Source organism: Pelobates fuscus, chromosome 11, assembly GCF_036172605.1.
Source record: "Pelobates fuscus isolate aPelFus1 chromosome 11, aPelFus1.pri, whole genome shotgun sequence".
NCBI lineage: Eukaryota > Metazoa > Chordata > Amphibia > Anura > Pelobatidae > Pelobates > Pelobates fuscus.
Window position 1 is genome coordinate 91,084,601 of NC_086327.1, and position 27,296 is coordinate 91,111,896.

The 27,296-nt window shown below is 39.7% G+C and overlaps 1 protein-coding gene across 1 annotated transcript in view; it reads left to right on the forward strand.

Moving 5' to 3' along the window:
• The window catches only part of DNAJC11 (DnaJ heat shock protein family (Hsp40) member C11), a 165,424-nt gene that overhangs the window by 35,312 nt on the left and 102,816 nt on the right, over nucleotides 1–27,296 (forward strand). The window contains exon 2 of the mRNA XM_063437098.1: nucleotides 20,762–20,891. Within this exon, the coding sequence (XP_063293168.1) occupies nucleotides 20,762–20,891 (130 nt within the window). The remainder of the gene's footprint in view (nucleotides 1–20,761; nucleotides 20,892–27,296) is intronic.

A 27,296-nucleotide genomic window follows, 5' to 3' on the forward strand; every position in this document is an offset into this window, starting at 1 on the left:
TAAATGATGGTCTGTGCTGATCGCCCATTCTGTCTTTGTAGGTGTCTCTAGAATAATGATGGGCATGGCATTTTAATTAACAGTCTGCCCTCCACTCGCCCAGTGGATTTATTTTTTTTTGACTGCGGTTGCTTTTTTTTTTTTCCATCTCCAGAGTGACTGTTCTTTATATCTTAAATTATCTTATAAGTAGAGTAATTTTGTATGAGCATGTGTAAAGTTTAAACATTTTCCACAAATCTCAGCTGCGTCTCTCCTAAAAGGACCACTATAGGCACGCAGACCACTTCAGCTCAATGAAGTGGTCTGGGTGCCAGATCCCCACTAGTTTTAACAGAGAAGTTAAATTCAGAGAAACTGCTATGTTTACACTGCAGAGTTAATCCAGCCTCTAGTGGCTGTCTCCCTGACAGCCACTAGAGGCCGCTTCCATGATTTACACTGAGTAAATCGCACTTATTTGACGCTGGACGTCCTCACGGAGTCCAGGTTCAAATAAGATCCCCATAGGAGAGCATTGAGTAATACTTTCCTATAGGCGGGTTTGAATACGCGCGCACCTCTGGTCGCGCATGTGCGTTCGACTCCACTCGGGAGCTGACGTCGGCAGGGGAGGAGAGGTCACCAGCGCCGAGGGAGCCTGGGGCTGGATTAAGATAAGTGGCTGAAAGGGGGTTGACTCCTTCAGCGCCAAGGGAGGGGGGGCACTCCAAGATCCTATAGTGCCAGGAAAATTGATTTTCCTGGCACTATAGGATCCTTTTAAATCATGACTTGAAGTATAAATTTGACTTTGTTGAGGTCAAGGTTAAATTAGACAGCCCGCCATTTTTTGTCTTAAAATGATCATCTTTCTGGAGGAACACTAATTGACCAAGTTTGCATGATTTTCTCCCACTCTAATTTATTCTGACATTTTAAACTGAAATGAAAAGCAAGCCAAATAATTAGACAATATTTAAAACAAAATGACTGAACCACTAAAAAATAAAAACATAGTGAAGCAGTCATGGAAGCTAAAATTGCATGAGGAAAACACTCAGTAGATCCTCTTTAAATCTAGTTGAAACTGCAGGGTTCTGCTCTGTTGTATATTAGTTGCTGCTGCTGTGTTCACTGTGGGATTGTGTGGCATTCAGCTGAAAAGCCAAGTCCCTATTGACGTCCCTACTGACTTGACTGACCTTGTAATGAATAGAGCAAGTTGGAGAAAATTGGAAGGCTTTATCATCAAAATGCTAGTCTCTTACTCCCCCTACTGTTCTTTTTGAACTCCTCAACTCTGTATATATAACCCATTGTATCCTTCTAAGAATGCTCACTGTCACTGCAAAGGGATTTTGGCTGTCAAAATTTTTTATTTTTTGCTAGTCTCGGTTTTAGCTATTTAATATGATTTTACTTATTTAATATGATTTTACTTAATACACTTGTGGTAAAAAATTAGGTAGATTTTTTTTAGAGCCGATACCAAAAATTTGTGAACTTTCAGGCCGATAGCTTACCGATATTCTGTACATTTACCATATTTCTATCTAATTTTTGAATTTATTTTTTATTAAGTGGTAAATTCACAAAATATACATGCCAGTCATGTATATGTGTGTTTTCAGAAATATTTGTGTGTGTGTGTAGTGGATGCAGTGAGAATATTTGATTAGTAATTGCAGTGCGTTTGTGTGGATGCAGTGTGCTTGTTTGTGTAGTGGATGCAGTCTGGGTAGTGTATTCAGTGTGTGTTTGTGTAGTGGATGCAGTGTGTAAATATGTGCGGTAGGAACTCCCCTCCTCCCCACCCCTTACCTGTCTTAGTGCCCCATTTACCTGTCTCTTTACCTGGATGCAGTGTGCTTGTTTGTGTAGGGGATGCAGTGTGGGTAGTGGTTACAGTGTGTGTGTTTGTGTAGTGAATTTAGTGTGTGTTTGTGTAGTGGATGCAGTGTGTAAATATGTACGGTAGGAACTCCCCTCCTCCCCACCCCTTACTTGTCTCTTAGTGCCCCACCCCATTTTCCTGTTCCTCTCCCTTACCCCCTACCCCAGTGTTCCTTTTCCCTTAATGTCCTCCCTTAATGTTCCTCTCTCCCCCCTAGTGTTCTTCACCCCCTTCCTTGTTCCATAGTGTTCTTCACCCCCTCCCTTTTTCCATAGTTTTCTTCCCTCCTTCCCTGTCCCATAGTGTTCTTTACCCCCTTTCCCTGTCCAATAGCGTTCTTCCCCACCCCCTTTCCCTGTCCCAAAGTGTTCTCCCCCCCGTCCCATAGTGTTCCTTTCCATCCCCCCTCCCCCATAGTGTTCCTTACCACCACCCCCATCGTGTTCCTTACCACCCTCACCCCCTGTCCCATAGTGTTCTACTACCCCCCTTCCCATAGTGATCCTTAACACCCCTCCTGTCCCAAAGTGTCCCATCCCGTGTCACCATATCTAATAATGTCCCTGCAAGTGCTAGGCTTTGATTATTTTAGGTCGACATATAAACCTTTTTTTTTTTTTTTTTTAGCTTTTATATGGATCAGGTAGTTTGTTGTTTAGATCTAGTTTGTTGTTTTAAATCAGGGCTGTGTGTGAGTGTTACAGCTGTTTAACCCCTTAAGGACACATGACATGTGTGACATGTCACGATTCCCTTTTATTCCAGAAGTTTGGTCCTTAAGGGGTTAAAGGACTATCACATCAAAAATTATTTTTATTATCCTTTCATCACGTTTCGAAATGATAAATATTTTTTTTTTCTTTCATTGAAGTATATGTAAAAATGAGAAAAACTCCTCCCTAACTTTTGTATATTAACGGTTCCTTTAGCCATAAACGCGCACCTTGGTTCAGACCGTATTTGAAAACAGAAATGGTCTTATCTGTATTGCTCCCTGCACTGAAGTCTAGAAGACTATAGAAACTATTGGTTTTCAGACATTGTCTGACCCAAAGTGCATGTATATGGCTGGAGGAACCTGTCATATACTAAAGGTAGGGATGAGTTTTTCCTCATATTTATAATATAATGTAATTCTTACATCTCCGGAGGACTCATTAGCCGCATTAATGAAGGAAATTGATAATTTTTCTAATATTTCTAACTTCAAGTTAAATGTATCAAAATCTACTGCCTTAAAGGGACACTCCAGGCACCCAGACCACTTCTGCTCATTGGAGTGGTCTGGGTGCCAACTCCCACTACCCTTAACCCTGCAACTGTAATTATTGCAGTTTTTCATAAACTGCAATAATCACATTGCAGGGTTAACTCCACCTCTAGTGGCTGTCTACTAGACAGCCACTAGAGGTCACTTCCTAGTTTGTAGCACAGGTTTCCTGTGTTAGAGCGTCGCTGGACGTCCTCACGCTGTGTGAGGACCTCCAGCGTCGCTCAAAACCCCATGGGAAAGCATTGAAATGATTTTTCAATGCTTTCCTATGGGGAGACGTCATGCGCGGCATTTCCGCGCATGCGCATTAGGTCTCCTTGGCCGGTGAGCGAGATTAGTCTCGCCCACCGGCCGACGTAATCACTAGGTGGAGCGTCGCGGAGACAGCAGCGAGGGACATCGCCGCTGTCCCAGGTAAGTCACTGAAGGGGTTTTCACCCCTTCAGTAACCGGGGATTGGGGGGGTGGGAGGGAGAGGGACCCTCCAGTGCCAGAAAAACGGATCGTTTTTCTGGCACTGGAGTTTCCCTTTAACCATCAATTTATCACTGACACAGGTCGAAAGGCTATCCCAAAAATATCAATTTATTTGGACTGACACAGAAATTTATTATTTGGGTCTTAGTTTTCCTGCTAACGCCTCCCACATAGTGGAAAGGAACGTTATGCATTTAATGAAAGATATGAATCAAAACTTACAAAAATTGAAAAACTTAGAAACTCTATTGACAGGCAGAATTAATATTATTAATTCTTATATTCTACCAAAATGGACGTACCTGTTCTCAATGGTCCCTCTCAAAATCCCTAAGACCTGGCTATTAATGATCCAATCTAACATCAACAAATTCATTTGGAAAAAGAAAAAGCCTAGAATAAGTCAAAAAAATATTTCTAAAAAACTGTCTCAGGGCGGGCTAAACTTTCCAAGTATTACTAATCTTTATTATGCAAACAATATACGACATATATATATTTTACAAGAACCAAATTTCTTTTCTGAACCATGGTATAATATGGAATCGGAAGCTCTATATGCTTCTAGTCTCTATTCTTATATTTGGTCAGATCCTGGGAAGCTCTCAAGGGACTTTCCCAATTGCTTAATGTCGTTGGCCCAGTCTTTGGAAATATGGGCGGAAATTAGGAAAATTTTGGGCTTAACTAACTTAATCCATAGAACATGTAAATTGAATATACTTGAAAGCAATATAGAAGATTTATCACTGAGATATTGACCAAACAAAGATACACTAACTTTATCGCATATAATGCAGGGTGATAATATACCTTTTCAACAGATGGTGGATAGTCTCCATATACCATCTAAAGAATTGTTTACTTACCTCCGTATCAAACATTATATTCAGAAACATGTTGTCCAATATTCTTTTCCTTGGGCCAAAGAGTTGCAAACTATATTTTAATTTCAAACTGTACCCAAGATTATTTCGGTTGCTAATTCGCTTTTTAAAGGTTCAGATACCTTTCCATACAAACTGGTTAAACTATGGGAAAAAGAACTCGATTTAACGATTTTACCAAATGACTGGTTTTCGTCTTTAATTCTTGTAAATAAATATGTCCATGGGTTAAACCTGACTGAGTGCCATTTCAAGTTACTTTATAGATGGTATTATACTCCAACTAGATTGGCCAAAATGTATACTTCTCAAGACCCTACTTGCTGGAGATGTGGCACCTACTCAGGTACATATACTCATATATGGTGGTGTTGTCCAGCACTTAAACCACTATGGGCCTGGACTTTTAACATTATATCCGAAATATCTTTGAATGAGGCATCATTTAAGGATACAAATAGAAATCCAGCCTCGGCCCTCCTTCACCTGAACTGGCCCTTTAAGTCAAGTAAACATATCTGCTTAGCTATTCATTGTTTTATTGCAGCTAAAATCACCATAGCAAGACAGTGGAAATCCTCTGCCCCTTTTCAGAAGATTTCCCTAATTAATCAAGTCAAATTCCAACTAACAATGGAAAATGAAATTATTAAGTCAGTCAGTGATCTCAAAAAAAAAAAAAAGATTGGTATACAAATTGGCTAAAAAACTGTTACCTACTCTATGGTAACTCATAAACCCTTTAGGTGAAGGGGATATGGATGATGCAACTTTAATTGGTTAGTAGAATTTACCCCATGGTCAATAAGTTTCTAAATCTCTGTTTATTCTCAGGGATATACTTCTAATTACATCCTCACAGACTCTTGTCTAAGCTATATAAATGACTTTATGTGTTTTTTCTTTCTTTTTTTCTCTAATAAGGATGTTTGATTGTTATAGCCTAATGAATTTAATCTTTCCTTATATAATATGACTTATTTATGTCAATCGGATGTATTTTGTATGATTGTGTGTATGTATTTGTTGTTTATGAATTGTCTTGTAATATCAAAACAAAATTTATGAATAAAAAGGATTTAAAAAAAATTATTATAATGATAATTTTCTATCTATTTTTTTGCTTAATTTAACCCCTTAACACCGTTACGGCGTTCTATGCCGTCGCGGCTTTAAAGCCGTTGCGGCGGCATAGAACGCTGTAATGGCTTAAGCCCCCAGGACCTCGGCGGTACTTACCTCCGCCGCGATCCTCTTGTGGAGGGCTGCTTGACAGCCCAGGCAGCCCTCCTCCATTAAGTATGGCCCCCTATAGCTGGTTGTGGATCTGCCAGCAGTGGGGCTGTCTGAAATATCAAACAATCCCCCTGCTGGTGGGATCTGTAAAAAAAAAAAAAAAAAAAAAAATTTGACATGTTAAAAAATAAAATTAAAGTCATTTTATATATATAATATATGTATATATACACATTATATATGTAACGTCATACGTAATGTATTTTAATATTAATATAAGTATATATATATTAGTATTAAAATACACTTAGAATGATGTTACATATATATTATATATATAATAGATATATACACATATATTATATATATATACATACGTATAATTACAATAAATAAATAAAATAAATAAAATATTGAAACAATATTTAAAATTATATATTCATATGTAATTTCATTCTAACTGTATTTATTGTGTATATACATATATATATATATATATGTAACAAAATACACTTATAATGACATTCTATATATATCTATATATAAAATACAAATAACCACAAATATATATATATATAGAGATATATACATATAATTACATAAAAGATTAGTATACACGTAGAATTTAAATACCTATAAATGCATATATATTAAAATTCTATGTGTATATTTAAGTAATCTTTTAACATAATTATGTGATTTGATTAATTAAAATTTGATTGACATACCTGACAACACAGGGAGAAAGTGCAGAGAATTTAATTCGCAAGCACTATATTTGACCCTGTAACTCTCCAAGACACCATAAAACCTGTACATAGGGGGTACTGTTTTACTCGGGAGACTTCGCTGAACTCAAGATTTTTGCATTTTTTTACAAACAAACGGCACTTTTATAGACTATATTATTGTTGTAATATGTTTTACTGTTTTAAAACACTAATATTTGTGTTTAGTGAAGTCTCCCGAGAATAACAGTAGTCTCAAACACTGGCCAAATATTAGTTTTTTGCTTTTTTTCACACAAAAACAAATATGAACGCTAACTTTGGTCAGTGTTTGTGACTAAGTGGCTACTAAAAAAGACTAAACATACCCCACTTTCAATGCCTTGGCTTGTCTACTTTTTCAAATGGTATGCCATTATGGGGGGTAATTCTCTTTCCTGGGCTACCACACCGTCTCAAAGGTAACATTACTAATCTGGCAAATTTCAATTTGAAAATGGAACGTTCTATATTTGACCCTGTAACTTTCCAAAACACCATAAAAACCTGTTAATGGGGGGTACTGTTGTACTCGTGAGACATCGCTGATTACAAATATGTCCATTTTTTTGCACTAAAACCTAACAGTATTATGACATTTACAGCTAAAATGTGAGGCGGAACTACAAAATGTTTTTTTAATTTTATTCATAATAAATTATCTTTCATATATAAATATTTGATATGAAATGAAAGCCCTGTTTCTCCTGAACAAAATGATATATAATAAGTGTGGGTGCATTTAATATGAAAGAGGTGAATTACGGTTGAACAGACATATAGCGCAAATTCCAGTTTTTGTTTACGTTTTGTTTTGATCAGAACGTGTACTATTGACTCCGTCCTGAAGGGGTTAAAGAAAAACAATATATTTCCTTTCAAAAATTGTTGAAAGGATAATTATATTAAAATATAGGTTATAACGGTATACAAAATTAAAGGACCACTATAGTGCCAGGAAAACCCTCAGGGCCCCTCTCCCGCTGGGCTGAAGGGGTTAAAACCCCTTCAGCAACTTACTTTTCTCCAGTGACGGGTTCCCTCTGCGCTGAGGATCTCTCCTCCTCCAGCCGACGTCAGCGCCGAATGTGCATTTGTGGTAAGAGCCACGCAAGCATTCAAACTGCCCATAGGAAAGCATTACCCAATGCTTTCCTATGGACGTCTGCGTCTTCTCACTGAGATTTTCACAGTGAGAACCGGGGAAGCGGCCTCTAGTGGCTGTCAGTGAGACAGCCATTAGAGGCTGGGTTAACCCGCAGTGTAAACATAGCAGTTTCTCTGAAACTGCAATGTTTACAGCTGCAGGGTTAAAACTGAAGGGACATGGCACACAGACCACTTCATTGAGCTGCAGTGGTCTGGGTGCCTATAGTGGTCCTTTAATTTCTACATTACATGCATACATTTATACATATATATTGTTTGAAAATGCCAATAGCATAAAGGTATAAACCTTAAGTGCAACTCTTGAAGTGGACATTTATGAGATACTGCAGACATAAAACACCTGAGCAAACTGAAGTGCGTTGTATGTCTGTAGTGTCCCTTTAATCATTGTTGATTCTATGGGATCCTGTCTGTGATTTAGTTCCCATCAGGGGTATATGAATTCCACCTACTGGTGGGTAGCACTTTCAAGCCCTGCCCTACGTAATGAAGGGGCTTTAAAATATTTTCACAAAAACAGGTGATCTGGCTATTTATGTAGAATGTTCAACCCATGCATTTGCAAGTGATTTTGCTAGTGCGGTGTATGAACTAGGGCTATAAATGTCAATCAATTCCTACTAGCCAAGCCCAAAAGTTACTTCCTTCTGCAAAGCTCATTTTCCTATATCATCTCTGGGAATGGACCACTTATTTGGGATAAACAGATTATCAGTTCTGCTGATTATTAGGGCTGATATTTGGCATGTTTCCAATAATTTGTATCAGTCTTGTTATTTACTGATATTACCAATAACTTATCTCTACCAGTCACTGTACATTGTTTTCTACATTCAGAAGCTCCAGCCGTCAGCCAATGAGGCTCCACGTAACCTCAAGTTACCCCTCCCTGTGTACCCCCCGCATGTGGAGCTTAGCTGAAGGCTGGGAGGTGAGACCGTGAATAGTCTACTGTAATGTACTTGGCTGGCTACTGGAGAGTAATAGAAGGGTGATTTCTGTTGGCAATTACTCTCCTATCATTAACAGCACTATACAAGCTGGGATCAGCATGAACTGGCTACCTGAGAGTGATAGGTGTGTTGTCAGCATGTTAAGTTAATGCCAGATTTGTGTAGAAATTGTGTTGCCTGCAAATCTAACTGTATGAGAGAATGTGAGAGGAACTTACTAGCGATTGCTTACTCTGTCAGCCAGTCTGTGGAGCATGCAGGATGATGGGCAAATTTCTACAATAAGTACATCACTGTCACTTTAATCTGTGGTGCCTATTCTTTATGGCAGCTGCTTTCAAACTGCAGTAAGGATCTTATTAGGCAGTGGGGATCCATGGCACATGTGCCAGGGCTGAATTTCCTATTGCCAATGGCTAGTGGGCGAGTTGCAATGTTGAGCCCTTGTACAGACTACAGTTTCTAAAACAAGGTCCACTCACAATGACAAGAGCAGACCCTATAATTTCAGTAGATTGAAAATTATTTTACTAGAAAATAGCAATATTATCCCTCTGTAGAACAGAGGGCAACAACTACCCCTTGCTTTAGACAGTATTATTATTTTTTTTTTTTTTTCCGGCTTACCACTTTAGATTTAAATGACAAAATATATTTAAACCTGCCGAGTTCTATTAGTATTGACAATTAACTCAGCTGTTTGCGTAGATCCCATATGACAAAGCTGCTTTTTCAATCCATCTGCTAGTAAATAGTGTGAAAAGCTGCCAGAATCAATCTACCAAATGCTAGTGGGCAATGGGTGTATTTCGGTAGCCTAGTTTTTCAGTAGTTTGTAATTATAAATACACACACGCCTTCTATCAGGGTTGGCTAAAAGCTTTGCCGTGATCGCAGTCATCCATGTGAGCCTGTCACGTTGGCAGTAGGGGGAGCTAGGAATCAGCTGGGCTTTTTTTATTTATTTATTTTCAAATTGCGTTACCTTGTCAGCACTGGGATCTGTCTGGCACAGAGCCTGACAGCCATTGACATTTCTATTTTTACAAATCTAGTTGTATTCTCTTTACAGCCATATAGTAGATACATGCGATTGGAATGGATCGGCTGTTACAGGAAAAATCCATACAGTGGTACAAACCTACACGATTTTTATACAGTTCGAAAATGTATTTGTACGAGCTACTGTTTTGTTTTTTTAATATTATGTGATCATGCTTCTCGTAAAACATAGTATTGAAGGTGTACTGTTAATATATTTTTTCGCATTATTTGGGTGTTTACTTTTCTATTGTCTTCTGCTTGATCATCTGCTGTGCTTTGCCATTTATTGCTGTTCAAACCCAGACCCTGGGACAGCTCAAGTGCATATTTAATATACCGGTAGTATAAGGGCTTCTTTAACACCAACCAACTATAGCGCTATATATAGCTTAATATAGCTGGCTTTTGTAATAAAGTTAATATATTCTGCATTTTCTTTTTGCCCCAGCATACTGCAGCAATACTTTTAGAATGTTTTCGTCTCAGGCCATGCAGGGAAGGCAAACAGTCTGCAAACTGGGTTTAGGAAAGTTTAGCCCCTCCTACTTTCCCTTTAATCCCTGGCATTAAAGGAACAATATAGGGTGAGGAATACAAGCATGTATTCTTGACCCTATAGTGTTAAAAGGCATGCTAGCCCCCTCTTAAATAATACAAAATAAAAAACACGTTCTTTCCAGCCCCGCATGGGTCTACTGGTGCAGCCTCCGACCCTGATCCACCTCCCTGGCTGAGATCATCAGAATTGATGATCTCAGACAATCACAATGCTTTCCCATAGGAAACAGGAGACAGCCAAACACCGCCCTGGCCAATTAGCATCAATGTATCTCAATGGGGAAAGTTCAGGGTCTTAATGCAGAGCGTGGAAGGAAGCCCATCTAGTGGCCACTGTAGATGTCCCTAGGGAACAATGTAAACACTTCCTTTTCACTGAAAAGGCAGTGTTTACGGCAAAAAGCCTGCAGGGACTGACTTTACTCACCAGAACTAATACATTAAGCTGTAGTTGTTCTGCTGACTATAGTGTCCCTTTTAAGGTGTACTGTTAGTGCTCTCCAGTAATAGTCTGTTCTCCTTGATGGACAAGGTTTAGACATGAAGGCATCTTTTTAATTTTAAATAGTGGTGTGATAGGGAGGCATATGTTGTCTCTTTGGAGCAGCATATTTTATTTCTCCTTACACAGCTTTTTATAGCCAGAAGAGTGGATTTAAATTGAATACAGCAATTTGATTGCCATTCCACCCATATCATATATTTTCTTGTTAGGTTTCTTCTCCATAGCTAAGTATTATTACAATTATTTTTTTTTATGCTGCAGTCCATCAATGTCCCTCAGACAATTCACTGAAAAAGTCTAAAGTAGTCTCAAAAATATTTGTTAAACAAATGTTACCTAATGGCCACAAGAAGAAAAGGGTTATGCATTGCTCTGAGGATGAACTATAAACTTATAAAGTACCAGAAATGTTATATTGGATGACATGGTTTTAGATTAATTTGCACCAAAAAGTTTGCAAACATGAAGGTATCTGCATGGCAGTTAGACTAAACCAGAAACCACACCAATAAATAGATCCTTCCTTAGAAAAGGAAGAGAGAATAGAGAGAGAAGAATATCAGCCTTATAATTAATTTCCAAAATCTGACTTGTCTTCTGAATACTTACCAGTTTTCTCAGGAGATAAACTCTTAAAGGAGCACTAAAGGGGCAGGAACACAAACATGTATTCCTGGCCCTCTAGGGTTAAAACCACTATCTAGTCCCTTTGGCTCCCTAAATATAGTAACATCTTACTTGTATTCAAGTCTGAAGCTACTGTCTCTGCCTGTGAACTTCCTCTGACATCATCAGAAGTGGTGGCCTGATCCAATCACAATGCTTCCCCCATAGGATTGGCTGAGACTGACATGGAGGCAGATCAGGGGCAGAGCCAGCACAATTCAAACACAGCCCTGGCCAATCAGCATCTCCTCATAGAGATGAATTTAATCAATGAATCTCTATGAGGAAAGTTCAGTGTCATCATGCAGAGGGAGGAGATACTGAATGTTTGGATGCATTTTAGGCAGCCATGACCCAGGAAGGATCTCTAACAGCCATCTGAGGAGTGGCCAGTGAAGTTATCACTAGGCTGTAATGTAAAGACTGCATTTTCTCTGAAAAGACAGTGTTTACAGCAAAAAGCTTGAAGGTAATGATTCTACTCACCAGAACAAATGCAATAAGCTGTAGTTGTTCTGGTGACTATAGTGTCCCTTTAAGTTTAATTCAGGACTGATGGAAGAACAAAGGGGAGGGGCAAACTACTCAATGTCTATGAATTTAGAATGCAATGTCATAAAAGTCCCTGTTGGTGTAATGGTCAGATATTCCAATACTTTTGTCCATGTAGTATATAAACTAGCAGGATGATATAGATACACAGATGTCTAAACTGTCATCCATCTATCTATAGGTATGACCTTGATTTATTTAACTGCTTGCATGCGGAATAGGTGCGAGTACGATTTAATGAAGGAGGCTGAATCACAGCGCTTAAAATGGTCTTTAGTACTATTAATCTCTCTATTCTTGGTCTTACAAAAAAAAAAAAATCCGCCTCAGGCCATTTTTGATTCCTTTTCTTGAGGATTATTTCTGCATGTCAATATTTATTTTTTCCAAAGCATCAGAAATTAGACTTTTTATTTTTTGAAAATACAAATAACCGAGTGTTACTTTGTTTAAAAAAAAAAAAAAAAAGCCTAGTTATATTGAAACTTGATCGGCCTGAAGATTTTGGAGTTGGCTGTTGGTCACAGGCCGTTTGGTTAAAGCAATTTAAAGATTCAGATTATGAAAGGCAATAAAATATCGTTATGATCTGCTACGCATAACATTGCAATGATATCTACCCAATCTTCATATGCTCATTAGCTGCTGAACAGAATTTCCAAATGCAAAAACTAATTGCCAAATAATGTGATGTTCCATCACGGACTAGATCACCTTAGAATGTTGATGGGTAACCTTGGCACCCCAGATGTTAGGCAAGTACATTTCTCATGATGCTTGGCCAGCCATTGTTTGTTTGGGCATTATTGGTTGTGTAGTTTTCAAAGATTTGGGTTGTCAAGGTTACCCCTCATTCTTATTTAATCCCCTGTTTTTCTGTAACAAGTTTTGTTTCACATTGGTTGGGAGAGTCGCATTCATTCCGGGATAATGAAATGAATTTATCACATAGAAAACTAAATCTAGCCAAACATGTGTTTAGATATCTTCTGTAAAATTCGTTACTCCTTGTGCTCTCAATTGCTGGGAATCAAGTTCACCAGTGATCCAGCTGACTACATTTTTTTATTGTTCTAATTTGCTCAGCAAGAAGCGGTGCTTATGGTAGGGGAACTAATATTTAAATGTGGTAATGCTTTTTGAAATATTTTTGGCTCGTTATGGTGCTTGGAGTGTTCTTTTAATGTAAAAGTAAACCACCTATTTGAGAGGGAGAAGGGGACATTTTAAGGGAAACTGTCATAACTTACCTGGTCCACCGCTCACCCACCATCTCATTAAAGACAGTGGATGAGACACTTCCGTAACCCCCTCTCATACTCCTCCTCTGCTCTTACTTGTTTTGTCCTGCTTGGGGACACTTCCCCAAGCAGGGCAACCTCCACCATGACTCAGACAACCTGACTTCATAGCCAGCATGCCGGCGTCTGAATGGAGAGCATGTGCTGTGATTGCTATGTGTGGAGAGCAGAAGGACTTCCTGTGGGAGGTCTCCTCTGCTCTCCATGGCTCTCAATTACTTGGAATTGGGAGTCAGATGGGAGAAAAAACTAATCTTAAATACCTTTTTCTCCAAATCTATACATTTGCTAGCAAAATGTACAAACAGCCAGCCAGACGAAATTAGCGTCACCTTACCAAGTTATATAAAGTTTACTGAAATGCCATGATGTATATATGTTTGTTCAACGCTATGATCTATGTGATGCATTGAATGTCGCAACCCATACGAGAAGGCACAACAGTGTCGTGATATTGAGAATCATATATTGGAAAAGTGTTTTATTGTATATAAAACTCCAATAAAATATAAAAAAAAAAAAAAAAATGTACAAACAGAATTTGATGCTCTTTAATAAGAACAAACGTAATGTTAGGCATGATAGATTTCCTTTATTGCTTCCAGGACCGGATCATGATAAGACAGGACATTTTCCTGGCATAAAGATTCATTACACAGGATTTTTAAAGTAACTCTGTCATGACAGCAAGGTAATATAGTGCCATTTTAATACCCATTATGCTAGCCAAGCACCTATCAAATGTATAGATTAAAAGCGATTACACGTCATTCTTCTTTGAAGTAACCTCCACTCCTAGTCAAACTGGCACATGTGACATTGACAGCCTAGGACTCTGTTCCGGAACACCTAATGTAAATTCTGTGTGATTTTTCAAAATGGCAATTATCTGTAATATTCCCATGGAAATGATTTGGGAATCTAATTCAGCAAAAAGGTGTGTGGCTGGAAACAAGTGGGGGCTAGTGGTGAGAGGACTACTTAAGTATTCAGTTACTTTGCGCTTCTGAAATTGGTTAATCTTTTTATTTTATAAAGTTATTAAATTGTGTTTTTTACTATTACCATTTAAGTTGGATTTGCACCCTTATGCTGTTAACCATAGAGTCTGATATTGGCTCTAAGTCACGCGACTTCTATGTTTTATATTTAAAATATCTTACTCCTCGTCCTCTACATATTGCGCTATGACATTTCTTTCTGTTATTTCATCAAAATCTTAATCTGCTACTTCAAAAAGGATTTCCTGTATACACTTATAAGTATCAATATACCTTTGGTGTTTTACATTGTTCGCTCACGCCTTTATTTTTGTATATAGGTCCTCTTTACTTAAAGGGTTACTCCAGGCTTGAAAAACACTACAGCCCACTGTAGTGGTTATGGTGTGAGTAGTACCTTTGCCCCATTTCCAAGTAATGGGGCATACCGAAATAAAACAAAACCTACCTGGGACCATGCAGGGCACTGTGGATCCTTTTTGCTCCTATGACATGCATCCAGCTCTATTCATTGGCTGAGAGAGTTAGCTGACCAGACTCAGCCAATTAATGTAAATTTCCGCATAGAAATAGCTCTTGCTTTGGGCTGGCTGATGATACCCCAACGATGCTGCCTGAGCAAAGAGTCCGTATGCACAGTGTTCAGAAATGAAATGCTGCCCATTCAGACCATGACCAATTTAAATCAGACATGGTCAAGGTACTTGAAGTAATCCTTTGAGAAGGTTTTAAGGTGTGTATTTAATGTCTGTAGTTCTGATCACCATATACTGTTCCTTAGAGATATAACGTCCATATCTCTATCCACATTAGGGAAAGCTGTTAACATTCATAAAAATATTGAGCCAATGAATGACCTTAGCTATTCAGCTAAGATTAAAGGCCCAATCTAACTCTTTATTGAACAAGAAATGTATGAAAAATGAAACTGTTCATTTCCACGACTTAATCAATAGTGCATTAAGCAGTTTATCATTAATTTGATTATGGAAGGTTCACTGGAGAACCAGATATACCACTCCTCACTTATCTGGTTTAATTTTCATGAACAGAAATGCACAAAATAGACAACAAAGAGCAGAGCGAGAAGAAACGATTTATTAACATAGTTGCATTTATTGCAGCTTGTTATTCATAATGGACATAATGTGAAAAAGGCTACAATGGGTTAGAACTAGAGATGTCGCGAACATAAAATTTTCTGTTCGCGAACAGCGAACGCAAATTTCCGCAAATGTTTGCAAACGGGCGAACCGCCATAGACTTCAATAGGCAGGCGAATTTTAAAACCCATAGGGACTCTTTCTGGCCACAATAGTGATGGAAAAGTTGTTTAAAGAGGATTAACACTTGGACTGTGGCATACCGGAGGGGGATCCATGGCAAAACTCTCATGGAAAATTACATAGTTGATGCAGAGTCTGGTTTTAATCCATAAAGGGCAAAAATCACCTAACATTCCTAAATTGTTTGGAATAACGTGCTTTAAAACATCAGGTATGATGTTGTATCGATCAGGTAGTGTAAGGGTTACGCCCGCTTCACATTGACAGACCAAACTCCCTGTTTAACGCACCACAAACAACTGCAAACAGTCCATTTGCACAACCGCGAACTCTCCATTTGCACAAGGTTGGATACCAAGCTAGACCTGTCCCGTTCCTTGTCCTCACTGATGTCATTGAAGGTCTCTTCCTCCACCCAGCCACGTACAACACCAAGGGTCCCCCAAAGGTGACAACAAGCCCCCTGTATTTTTTTTTTAAATGTACACTACTGTTACACCAGATATGAGTTGCACTGGTGTGACACTGTGCCCTGGCAGGCCCTGAAACACACACGTGTGAAGGAAACTGACTGCTATTATATTACAGTCAAAAAAGTTTTTTGTTTTTTTTTTAAATGCAAGCTATTGTGACACCAGATATGAGTGGTGGCACTGGGCAAGTGGGCACAGTATACGCTGTGAGCCTGACACACACGCTGGCAGGCAGGCAACTGCAATTATATTACACAGAAGAAAAAAAAAAGCAGACTGATGTTCTAGCCCTAAAAAGGTCTTTTTGGGGTGCTGTCCTTACAGCAGAGATCAGATGAGTCCTTCAGGACTGTAGTGGACATAGAATACACTAGCCTAGCTATCGATTTCCCTATTAAATCAGCAGCAGCTACACTGTCCCTCCTCTCACTAAGAATGCAGCTTGCGGGGAGCGGGGCCTAGCTGTCATGGAGGAAAGACTCACTTCGTGTGAGCTCCCTCAATATCTCACTTTAAGCAGCTATCAACAAGTGAATTTCACCCCAGAAGGGGATGACCCAGCAATGTTGCTCCTACCTGACCGACCCGACATGCTTAATAGCGGTCAGCAACTCGACAGAGTCTTACTTACCTCCGCGTGGCAAGTGTGGCCTGGTGCTCAACGGGCGGGAGAGGCGGCCGATCTCCCGATCCTGGGATGCCCAGGAGCAGCTACTTCCCGGGACGAGCTCCGTTACCCCCCCCCCCCCTCGGACCGGTGGGGGTTATCCCGGTCCACCCCTGAGAGGCTGTCTGGAGCTAATGGACGCACAGAGCACAGCCGCCCAGGCTGACCTACTCATCTGCGACTCTCCCAATATGGTGGTAGCCACGTGTCCTCCTGGTACCAGCAAAGCATGGCAGGATATTGAGTCTAAGCTGGACAGACTCTTTAATCAATTTTGGAAGCAAATAACAAGCAGGAAGCCCCAACAAGCTCCACCACAGCTAAGCGAAGCAGTCCCCATTAAAATCCACCAACGCAAAAGGCGTTGAAGACGGGACCGGAGGCACAAACAGAAATGCAGAGCCTGCCCCACGTCAAGCACTCGCCTCCACCTTAAGCCACCACAATCCCGCACCGGACGTAAAGCACCACCGGGACAGATCCGACCACCCGACAAAACAAGCTTCCACCACCTCAAGCCGCGAACCCGGCACTCAGCCTGATACTTGCCTTTGTTGTTCAAGGTATCAGGGACTCCCAGGGTCTGCACCTGGCGCCCAGAAGGGATCGGATGAGCACAAGCAGTAAACAGCAGCCTGCCAAGCATGTCCCACTATAGCCGATCCTCCACACCATGCCTTTGATCACATGAACTGCTCTCTGCACATTAACTAATCGTAAAGTAGCAAGCGTTTAAACATGTCATTATTTCACCTCCTAAATAGTTTATTGTCGTAGTTCCTTACATGCCTTTACCTTAACCGTTCATGTATTATGTTATTCACTAGTCTCATTTCATGGGGCGACTCACACTTGATTTATAACTAGTGGTGGAGCTGCTGATATAAATACACAGTTGATAACGTGCAAGCTACACCCTAAACATGACAGCCATCTTTCACAACAATGTACTGCTATATACTCATACCCTCAGTGCAACTAGCCATGATATACGCACGTTCAGCCTAGCATGCTCAAATATAACACACCTGTCTAAAAAAAACATAAAAAAAAAAAAAAAAAGAAAAGAATGCAGCTTCCGAATGAATCTAAAATGGATGCTGTCCAGGAGGTGGGAGGGTCTGGGAGGGAGGGTCTGCTGCTGATTGGCTGGAATGTGTCTGCTGACTGTGAGGTACAGGTTCAAATTTTACTCAATGATGACGAATAGGGGGCGGACCGAACATCGCATATGTTTGCCATCCGTGGCGAACAAGCTATGTTCGCCAGGAACTATTCGCTGGCGAACCGTTCGGGACATCTCTAGTTAGAACATGAAATCAGAAACTCTTCGTTTTACTCGATGGCTATAATTCAGTGGACAACTATTTCTGTGATCTGTATCTTTCATAATGTTCCACAGTCTGACAGTGCATCATGGGAGATGAATCCACTGCATCTTTAATGGTAAAGTTTGCCTTTCCCTGCTGAAATCTAACCGGCAGTTAGGTTGTTCTGGGCTAAAACTTACATGATCATGACTAAATATTTAGCTATTTATTGTTTGTTATTGTTTGACAAGTAGACTTGCCTTCAGTTGTTAATGACCATAACTATGGCATGGAAGTCTGACTGTGTTTTGTAGCCATAACTGCAAATGAAAGGGACAGGGTTATTCAGAATTCCATTTAGAATGCCATGTATTACCCTGGAAATGAATGAATGGAAAATCCGTCTGTATCTCATTTTCATAATTATTTCATTAAACGCATTATTTTGTTTATTAACTTTTCTGTTCCTTTGTGGTAGCACAGTTTGTTATCACATGTCTGAGTAACCTTTCTTGCTGTGTCCCATTCGCAGTAAATGTTAGACAAAATTTAAGTTGGCAAGTAAACTTTAAATGTGTGAAGGTCGTGCGACTATATCTCTGTAGAACCAGTTCACGTTGTGACTGTTTTAACTGTCAGTGGCATCTGGTAATAAATTTCACACGAGCAATCGTAAACGGCAACTCTTAACCACAAGCTATTTTGTTTGTTTGAAAAATTGGTGCAATGAATAGCAACAGATTCACACAGCTAGCTCAACATGCTATTGTTTGTTCTAACAATGCATTCTGGCAATTCTGATGGTTAAATTTACTGTAGTTTTTTCAAAAAACACATTTTCTTTCAAAGTATTTTCTTTTTAAAGGACTTTCAGCCATTTTAACTTCCGTATGGATGCCTGATTGCTTTGTTAGTCACAGATGACCGAGTGAGAGATTGATGTAATTTCCATTAGATGTCAAAACTGCCCTTTGGAAAGGCATAGGGCATTTAATGCAAATTAACTTAACTTTTCCCATGATTCCTATCTCAACTCAGGCAAAATTGCAAGCAAAGTCCTGAAGTAAATGCCAATCAAACTCAGTATGGCCTCATCTCCCAAGTTGGCATGACATTCAGGGACAGGATAAATCACGCGAAAAGTAAGATTTACATCAGGAGAATGAAACTGTAAACTTTAATTATTCAAAACCTCAGCACCCTTTACCATGCTCAGTCTGCAAATTCAGACTGAATTTATACTTTTATATACTTCACATTTGTCAAAGACAGGTACATCAATGGGGATTTGCTGTGATTAATATACTATAAAGCCTCAAAAATAGTAAGGTGTCAGTTTATCTTGAACCAATGCAACTAAATTCTTTTTGCCTCACTTTTAAATTGTAAAGTTGGAGATCATTTATAACACATTCAGAATTCCTGTTACTATGTTAGCGTTAACGTTATCTCTATTATTTCGTTAATATCAACTTAGTGCTTGTGGTCCTTATTAGCAATAGCTTATCTCATCAATGGAAGGAGTTGTAAAAAAAATAAGAGTGTTGCATTCGAGTTAAAGAATCATTAAAGTGACCCAGTCCATTTCATCTCAATGACGTGGCCTTGGTGTAGTTGTCCTTTAGTTTTAACCCTCTAATGTAAAACATTGCAGTTTTTTTTTGTTTTGTTTTTTTTTAAACTGCATTATTTACATAGTAGTTGCCATACTGTCAGCCACTAGAGGTGCTTTCGCAGCACTGACAGAGTAAAACTCTGTCACGTGACACGGAATCCCCCATTGGAAAGCATTGATTCAATGCTTTCTTAAAGGGGAACTTGGCTGCGTGTTCACCGCGCATGCGCATCAGGTCCCCTATGCTCCTCCTTGAGGAGCTTTGGATTGGACCAAAGATGGAGGAGGCCATTCCAACTCCATGATGTTGCAGTAGGCAGATAGATAAGAAGTTTGGTGCTGGAAAAAGGTAAGTAAATTTTTATATATATATATATATATATATATATATATATATATATATATATATATCTCACACACGTGGGAGAACTATACAAGTAGCGATAGACACTAACGCATTAGGAAATACATTTTTGTGTAACTTTAGGTGGTTTTGTATCAAGTATAGTTATCATTAATGTCTTCATATGGAATTAATATGTAGTTTTCAGGCAATTATCGTTATCATTTATACAGCAATTTATTTGTATGGGGATTAGAGAGAATTATGACACTATGTTTTATGACACTTTGTATCATCATGCTGCCAGTATAGAGTTATAAACTACAGGTAGAATGGTGATACAAGGTGCGAGCAGATGTATGTTGTTTCACAAGGCTGAGCTGTAGAAGTGCTAAGCATTGTGGGATGGCACACTTAGCGTTCTGGGATTTGTATACATTGCGCATAACACAGATGAGACTTTATTTACTGTATATTCTTCTGACACAGGAGTAGGCAACTTTCAGCACTCAGGGTGTTGTGGACTAAATCTCCCCGGATCATTTGACTACTTTATAGCTGTAAGAGCATTATGGGAGATGTATTTCACAACATCTGAAGATTGCCTACCCATGTTTTAGCATATACTTTATTGCTTCAATTGTAGAATTTACTTGAAGCAGAACTTGACGTCTACAAATGAAGGACGGTCTAGTTTAATTTTCAGTCACCAGCCAGTTTTCAACCTGTTAAACATATGTTTTTGAATGTGCTTTCACTCTGTAATGTAATTTATTTATTGCATTTTTTTCTTCTTTTCAGGCTACCCAGGATGAGTTAAAGGCTTCATACCGCAGACTGTGCATGTTATACCACCCAGACAAGCACAGGGACCCAGAATTGAAAAGGCAGGCTGAGCAGCTCTTTAACCTTGTCCACCAGGCTTATGAAGGTCAGTGGATATTTAAGATTTGCTAAAAACTGCCTGGGTGGCAGATATTGAATTTTCTTGCAGTGCTTGAATTGTGTGTCTGGCAAGAGTTATCTGCCTTTGAGGTTTTGCACCTTTGCCTCACCTAGGCCTTGTGAAATCAATGTCTGCTTCTGAAAATTAGCAGCATTTCTAATTATTGAAATGATTATGGTTTAAACTCTTGAGAGGTCACTAATGTTTTGGTCACTGAATTTTAAATCCACGCCAAGGTTTGCAAATCATTTAAACAAACTGGGATTACTTCACCCTCACGTGTAAACTAGTTTGGACTTTTTATCACAGCCCTGGAAGCAGATGGGTTTTTTCAACTGATGCCGAATGCTCCAAAAATCTAAGCATTAGTTTAAAAGAAATAAACACGGTTACACCTTAATAACACAATGCTTAAAGCAAAAGGTGTAAAACCCTGTTTAGATTTGTAATTTTGTAAAAGTATAATCTTTCATAGGTTGTTTTTTTAGTGAACTAAAATTAGGTTAAAGGGCCCGCTATCATGCTTTATTTGCATCTTGTAAAGCGATGTATAGTCTGGTAGAAGTTGGCAGCAAATCAAAGACAACTGAAAGAAATGTGATTGGCAAAGACGGAAGAGTTTATGCCACAGCATGTCTATTGGATGTGCGGTTTTATGTTCAAATGTTATATGAAAACAATTGTATTCATTTCTGGATACGTCTCAAAAGATAAACAATAGTCCGCACAAACATGGGTAATCCTCAAATAAGTCACAGAGAAAAACAGAAATATGGAAAAAAAGTGCACTTTTATTGGTAGAAAAATATATGTAGACTATAAGTCAGTGGTGTATCTTGGTTTTGTGCTGCCCCCCCCCTACCTTTGGGAATGCTGGGGGTGGGGGAGTTCTCCCATTCCCTGGTGGTCCAGTGGCTGCAGGACGGCACTGGCGGGCAGGCTGGGCGGCCGGCGAAGGAGCTCTTCCCCTGAGCTCTCTGCTCAGCTCCCTCGCGCGCCGCCCGCAGAGTGAGGCTGGGAGGCGGAGCCGGAATATGACGTCATATTCCGGCTCCCAGTCTCACTCTGCGGGCGGCGCGCGAGGGAGCTGAGCAGAGAGCTCAGGGGAAGAGCTCCCTCGCCGGCCGCCCAGCAACCAGCAACCAGCCCAGCATGTCTGTTAGCCGCAAGGCTAACAAGACATTTGCCTTGGGCATTTGGGGGCGGCGTTTTTTGCCGCCCCCTGGAAAATGCCGCCCAAGGCAAATGCCTTGTTTGCCTCGCGGCTAATACGCCCCTGCTATAAGTACATGGCAGCCTAACTGCAGGTTGTACAGGTATGACATATCATACAAACTACATGGTGTGTTGAAGTGGCATAGGTTTTCAAGTATAAGCAGCAAACTTAGGCAGAAAATTTGAAAAATAAATTTGAAAAAACATATAGCGAAAAACATCACTACTTGCAGCTGCCAGACAGGGGAGAGACCACCCAAAAAAAAAGCCCTGGACACGTTTCGCACCCCCTTGGTGCTTTCTCAACATTATTTCTGCACATGCTTTTATATTTTAAAGAAACATCACAGCTCGAGATTGCCCTTTTGAATTTAAGACAATTAGGTGGTATGTTTCAATGTCTCTTAGGCCACAGGTTCTGGAAATTTTGTAACGTTTATTCATCACCATCAGGTAGCCCTTTCATTTTAAAAAAAGAAGTGCACATCATTAACCTTTTGGTTACATGGTCCTTCTCTGTATGGTGATATTATTAATGGACCTGTGCATTTTCAAGACCAATCATAACCCTTGACAACGTACCCAGCTCTACACAACCAAGTGCTGTATTTCTTATTGTTGTCATATTGCATATATATATATATATATATGTGTGTGTGTATTAGGGATGCACCGAAATTAAAATTCTGGGCCAAAAACAACTTTTTTTTCTCCAAATGATTTTTAAAAAGGTTTTTTTCCTTATAATTTGATTATTAGACTTATTATTAAAACTCCTTCTCTTTCAATGCCCCCCCCTAATGTTCCTCTCTCCCCCCTCTCGTGTTCCTCTCCCCTCCCTCTTTTTAGTGTTCTTTCGTCCCCCCTTCCCTGTCCCATAGTGTTCTTTCCCCCCTCCCCTGTCCCATAGTGTTCTTTCCCCCCTCCCCTGTCCCATAGTGTTCTTTCCCCCCACCCCTGTCCCATAGTGTTCTTCCCCCCTCCCCTGTCCCATAGTGTTCTTTTCCCTCTTCCCAGTCCCATAGTGTTCTTTCTCCCCTCCCCTGTCCCATAGTGTTATTTCTCCCCCCCCCTGTCCAATAGTGTTCTTTCCCCGCTCCCCTGTCCCATAGTGTTCTTTCCCCGCTCCCCTGTCCCATAGTGTTCTTTCCCCCCTCCCCTGTCCCATAGTGTTCTTTCCCCCCTCCCCTGTCCCATAGTGTTCTTTCCCCCCTCCCCTGTCCCATAGTGTTCTTTCCCCCCTCCCCTGTCCCATATTGTTCTTTCCCCCTCCCCTGTCCCATAGTGTTCTTTCCCCCTCCCCTGTCCCATAGTGTTCTTTTCCCCCCCCCTGTCCCATAGTGTTCTTTTCCCCCTTCCCCTGTCCCATAGTGTTCTTTTCCCCCCTTCCCCGTCCCATAGTGTTCTTTTCCCCCCTTCCCCTGTCCCATAGTGTTCTTTTCCCCCCCTTCCCCTGTCCCATAGTGTTCTTTTCCCCCCTTCCCCTGTCCCATAGTGTTCTTTTCCCCCCTTCCCCTGTCCCATAGTGTTCTTTTCCCCCCTTCCCCTGTCCCATAGTGTTCTTTTCCCCCCTTCCCCTGTCCCATAGTGTTCTTTTCCCCCCTTCCCCTGTCCCATAGTGTTCTTTTCCCCCCTTCCCCTGTCCCATAGTGTTCTTTTCCCCCCTTCCCCTGTCCCATAGTGTTCTTTTCCCCCCTTCCCCTGTCCCATAGTGTTCTTTTCCCCCCTTCCCCTGTCCCATAGTGTTCTTTCCCCACATCCCCTGTCCCATAGTGTAAACAGCATAGGGAGTTTGATCATAAAGAACTTCTTCAAAGTGCATATAAATGAGTTCTTGCCATATCAAAAGTTTTCAGGTGGTTCCGGTGTCATCTTTCGTGATTTCTTCATGATTTCTCCGGTGCTTGGTACGTTACTTCTATAGTCCATCCTTCTGTCTGTGCGTCTTTACATCACAATGTACACAACATGAAAGTAACACATCAAGGACCGGAGAAATTGCAAAAAATCATGAAAGAAAATGCAGGAACCACCAGAAAACCTTCTATATAAAGGGAAGAACTAATGTCAAAATAAATTCTATTTGTATAATTTTGGAGTGCCGTTTGGATTAGGGGTATATACTTGGCAAGTAGGTATATCTTTTAATCGGCAGGGTTTTTTTAATTTATTTTTAAGCACACTTCTTTATCTGTACCTACCTGAAGGTGACCTTGTCATCTGAATGATTTCTCAATTTTGTTTTGTCAGCAATAAAAAATGGTCTACCATTGTGTAACTATTGAAAACAGATTTATTTTTCTTTTTTAAGAAAGACAAAAATGTATCGGAAGAGAGAAATGCAGCCATCACTCTGGAGGACAGGAGCTATTTATGCTGGTCTAGCCCATAAGGTGTAATTGAGCAAATTAGTTTCTTATTGCAGCAGTGACACCATTGTGATTACTCTAATCCAACAGCTTTCTACTTGAAACTGCCAGATAAAGACATTGGATCAATGACACGTTTCAAAGGAATACACTCCTTTTATATATTTTTTTACTTTTTAAATTTATTAAATATGTTCCTTTTGAAAATTCCATGAAATTTGCCTTTATTCCAGCATTAAGTTTGCTGATGCCATACATAAAAAAGTTTTCATAATTTGTGTCATAAACCCCTAGTGATTGACTGATGGCCACTAGTTTTCATTTGCAAGATTGCAGGAGCAGCATCAGTGTCCCAAAACAAAATCACTTCATTGAGATGGTGATTTTGGTGCATAGAGTATTTCTTTCAGTAATATTTATACAATGCTGATTTAAATCTAGACCCTCGTCTGTTTTGTTTTTTTTGCTTTGATATTACTTTGCACTTTGACGGGGTAAGCAACAGATCACTTGTCAGCTGTTAAAGTAAAGCTATAATTGTTCACAGCTAGACTCTGACCGCGGTATCTGCCCACCTGCTGTTGAACTACAACTCTGAGAACATTTAGCCAGTCATTGCGTACATAGCATTTACAAATATTGCGGTTCGATAATCACGCCCTCTTAAAAATGTCCGTGTTGTAACTCAATGCCTCATAATTTTAAAAAAATCGGTTCTTTGGAAGATACTGCAGACATTCTCTTATAATTAGGCATTCAAAATATCTGTGAACATCTTGTGCTGTAGTCTGAGGGCTCTGAACAGTAGAAGTTTGTCAGGAGTCTATCCCTGTTTACCATCTTGCCTAGAAATGTGTTTTTAATGGCTGGTGTAACAGCTAGAATGAGCTGGATGATAAATTAATGTAAAGACAATACTTTCTTATCAGACTTAATGTACCCATCCATGGCAGATGTACAAAATCAATTTGCAGAGTGGTTTTGATCTAAATGGTCTTCTTCTGATTATGTGCTACTACCTTCGGTAGTCATTGTTTGGTTTTTGTGCTTTTTTTTTCTTCTTTCTGTTACAAAAATAAAAAAAATGTGGCACAAAAAGGGAGTTTTATCTGAAAAATAATAAAAGGTTCGAAATAGAGGATTCAACAAAATCATTGTTAGAATTATTTCTAAACCTTATTGTATATGATCATTATTGGGGAAATGTCCCCCAGGCTGTCCTTACAGCACTGCACTAGGTATACAATGTAATGATTGCTTCATTTTAATTTTAACAGTTGACCATTGTTTTTCAGTACATATTGTTCCATGCTGCTCACAAACACTTTGGCCTCGATTTTAATATTTTTGGATGAGCTTTTCAACTTATAACAATCTGTTGTTGTTTTTAAATGATTGTTTACAGAGGTTACCATCAATGGGAATTTTCGTAGATACATCATTTGAAAAGTTTTTCTAACAGATTGTGCGCATTTCAAACCTTTTTCAAAAATATGAAATTAGGGCATTTGTCATGGCAATGAAAAATGTAAAGATGCTGGTAATCACTAGTTGTCCACAGTTTGAAAACATAATGAATATTCTTAGTCAGCACCTCTTAGCATGGCTTGTGGCTAATCCAATATAATAGTAATCAGAGCTAAAAGTTTTCACTGGTAGTTTAACACTTTCTTTTATTGATCGTTGGAGGCAGGTTTTTTTTTTAAGTTGCATTATCTTTTAATCTCCATAAAAAGAAAAGAAAAAAACAATCATTTTTCTCTACATACTTTTTTGGGGGATTCAGACACCTCTTCCACATGGATTGCATGAGGCCTCTAAAGTGGCGGGGTAATATTTAAAGGGACACTATAGTCACCAGAACAATCATTCCTATCAGGCGTTTTGCTGTAAACACTGTCTTTTTTTCAGAGAAAATGCAGTCTTTACATTACAGCCTAGGGATAACTCCACTGGCCACTCCTCAGATGGCTACCAGAGCTGCTTCCTATCTCAGTGCTGCAGAGTAAGCAGCACTGCTAATTAGTGTCTCCATCCTCTGCATGCAGACACTGAACTTTCCTCATAGAGATGCATTGTTTCAATTCATCTCTATAAGGAGATGCTGATTGGCCAGGGCTGTGTTTGATTTGTGCTGGCTCTGCCCCTGGTCTGCCTCCTTGATAGTCTCAGCCAATCCTATGGGGTAGCATTGTGATTGGCTCAGACCACCACTTTTGGTGATGTCAGCAGACAGTGGTAGAACCAGCAGCTACAGACTTGAATACAAAAGGTGGGGGCCAGGGGTGCTAGATGGTGGTTTTAACCATGTTTGTGTTTTCCTGACCCTATAGTGCTCCTTTAAACAGACACTCTACGCACAAAAACAACATTAGCTTAATTTAGTGGTTTTGGTGTATAGGTCAGGGTTATTTATTAAAGTGAGTATTCTTAGCAAATTCAAAGTGAATCTCAAATTTGAGGCCAGAGTAGCCAATCTGAAACCATTGCTGAATCTGAGAATTTTTTCAGTTTGGCGATTTTTACCCTGAATTTGGAATAAACTTAGAATTCTCACTTTAGTGTATAAACCTGTAGGGATTGTATCACCTTACCTGGCTGTAACTCACACAGCCCCCCTACACACTTCCTAAAAAAGTTATGAGTTATTAACTAAAGTGAGAATTGCTGAAAACATAAAGTGATTTTATAGGAACACTATAGGATCGGGAACACAAACTTGTGTTAACGCTGATTTGGCCAATCAGCACTTCCTCACAGAGATGCATTGAATCAGTGTATCTCTATGAGGAAAATTCAGCATCTC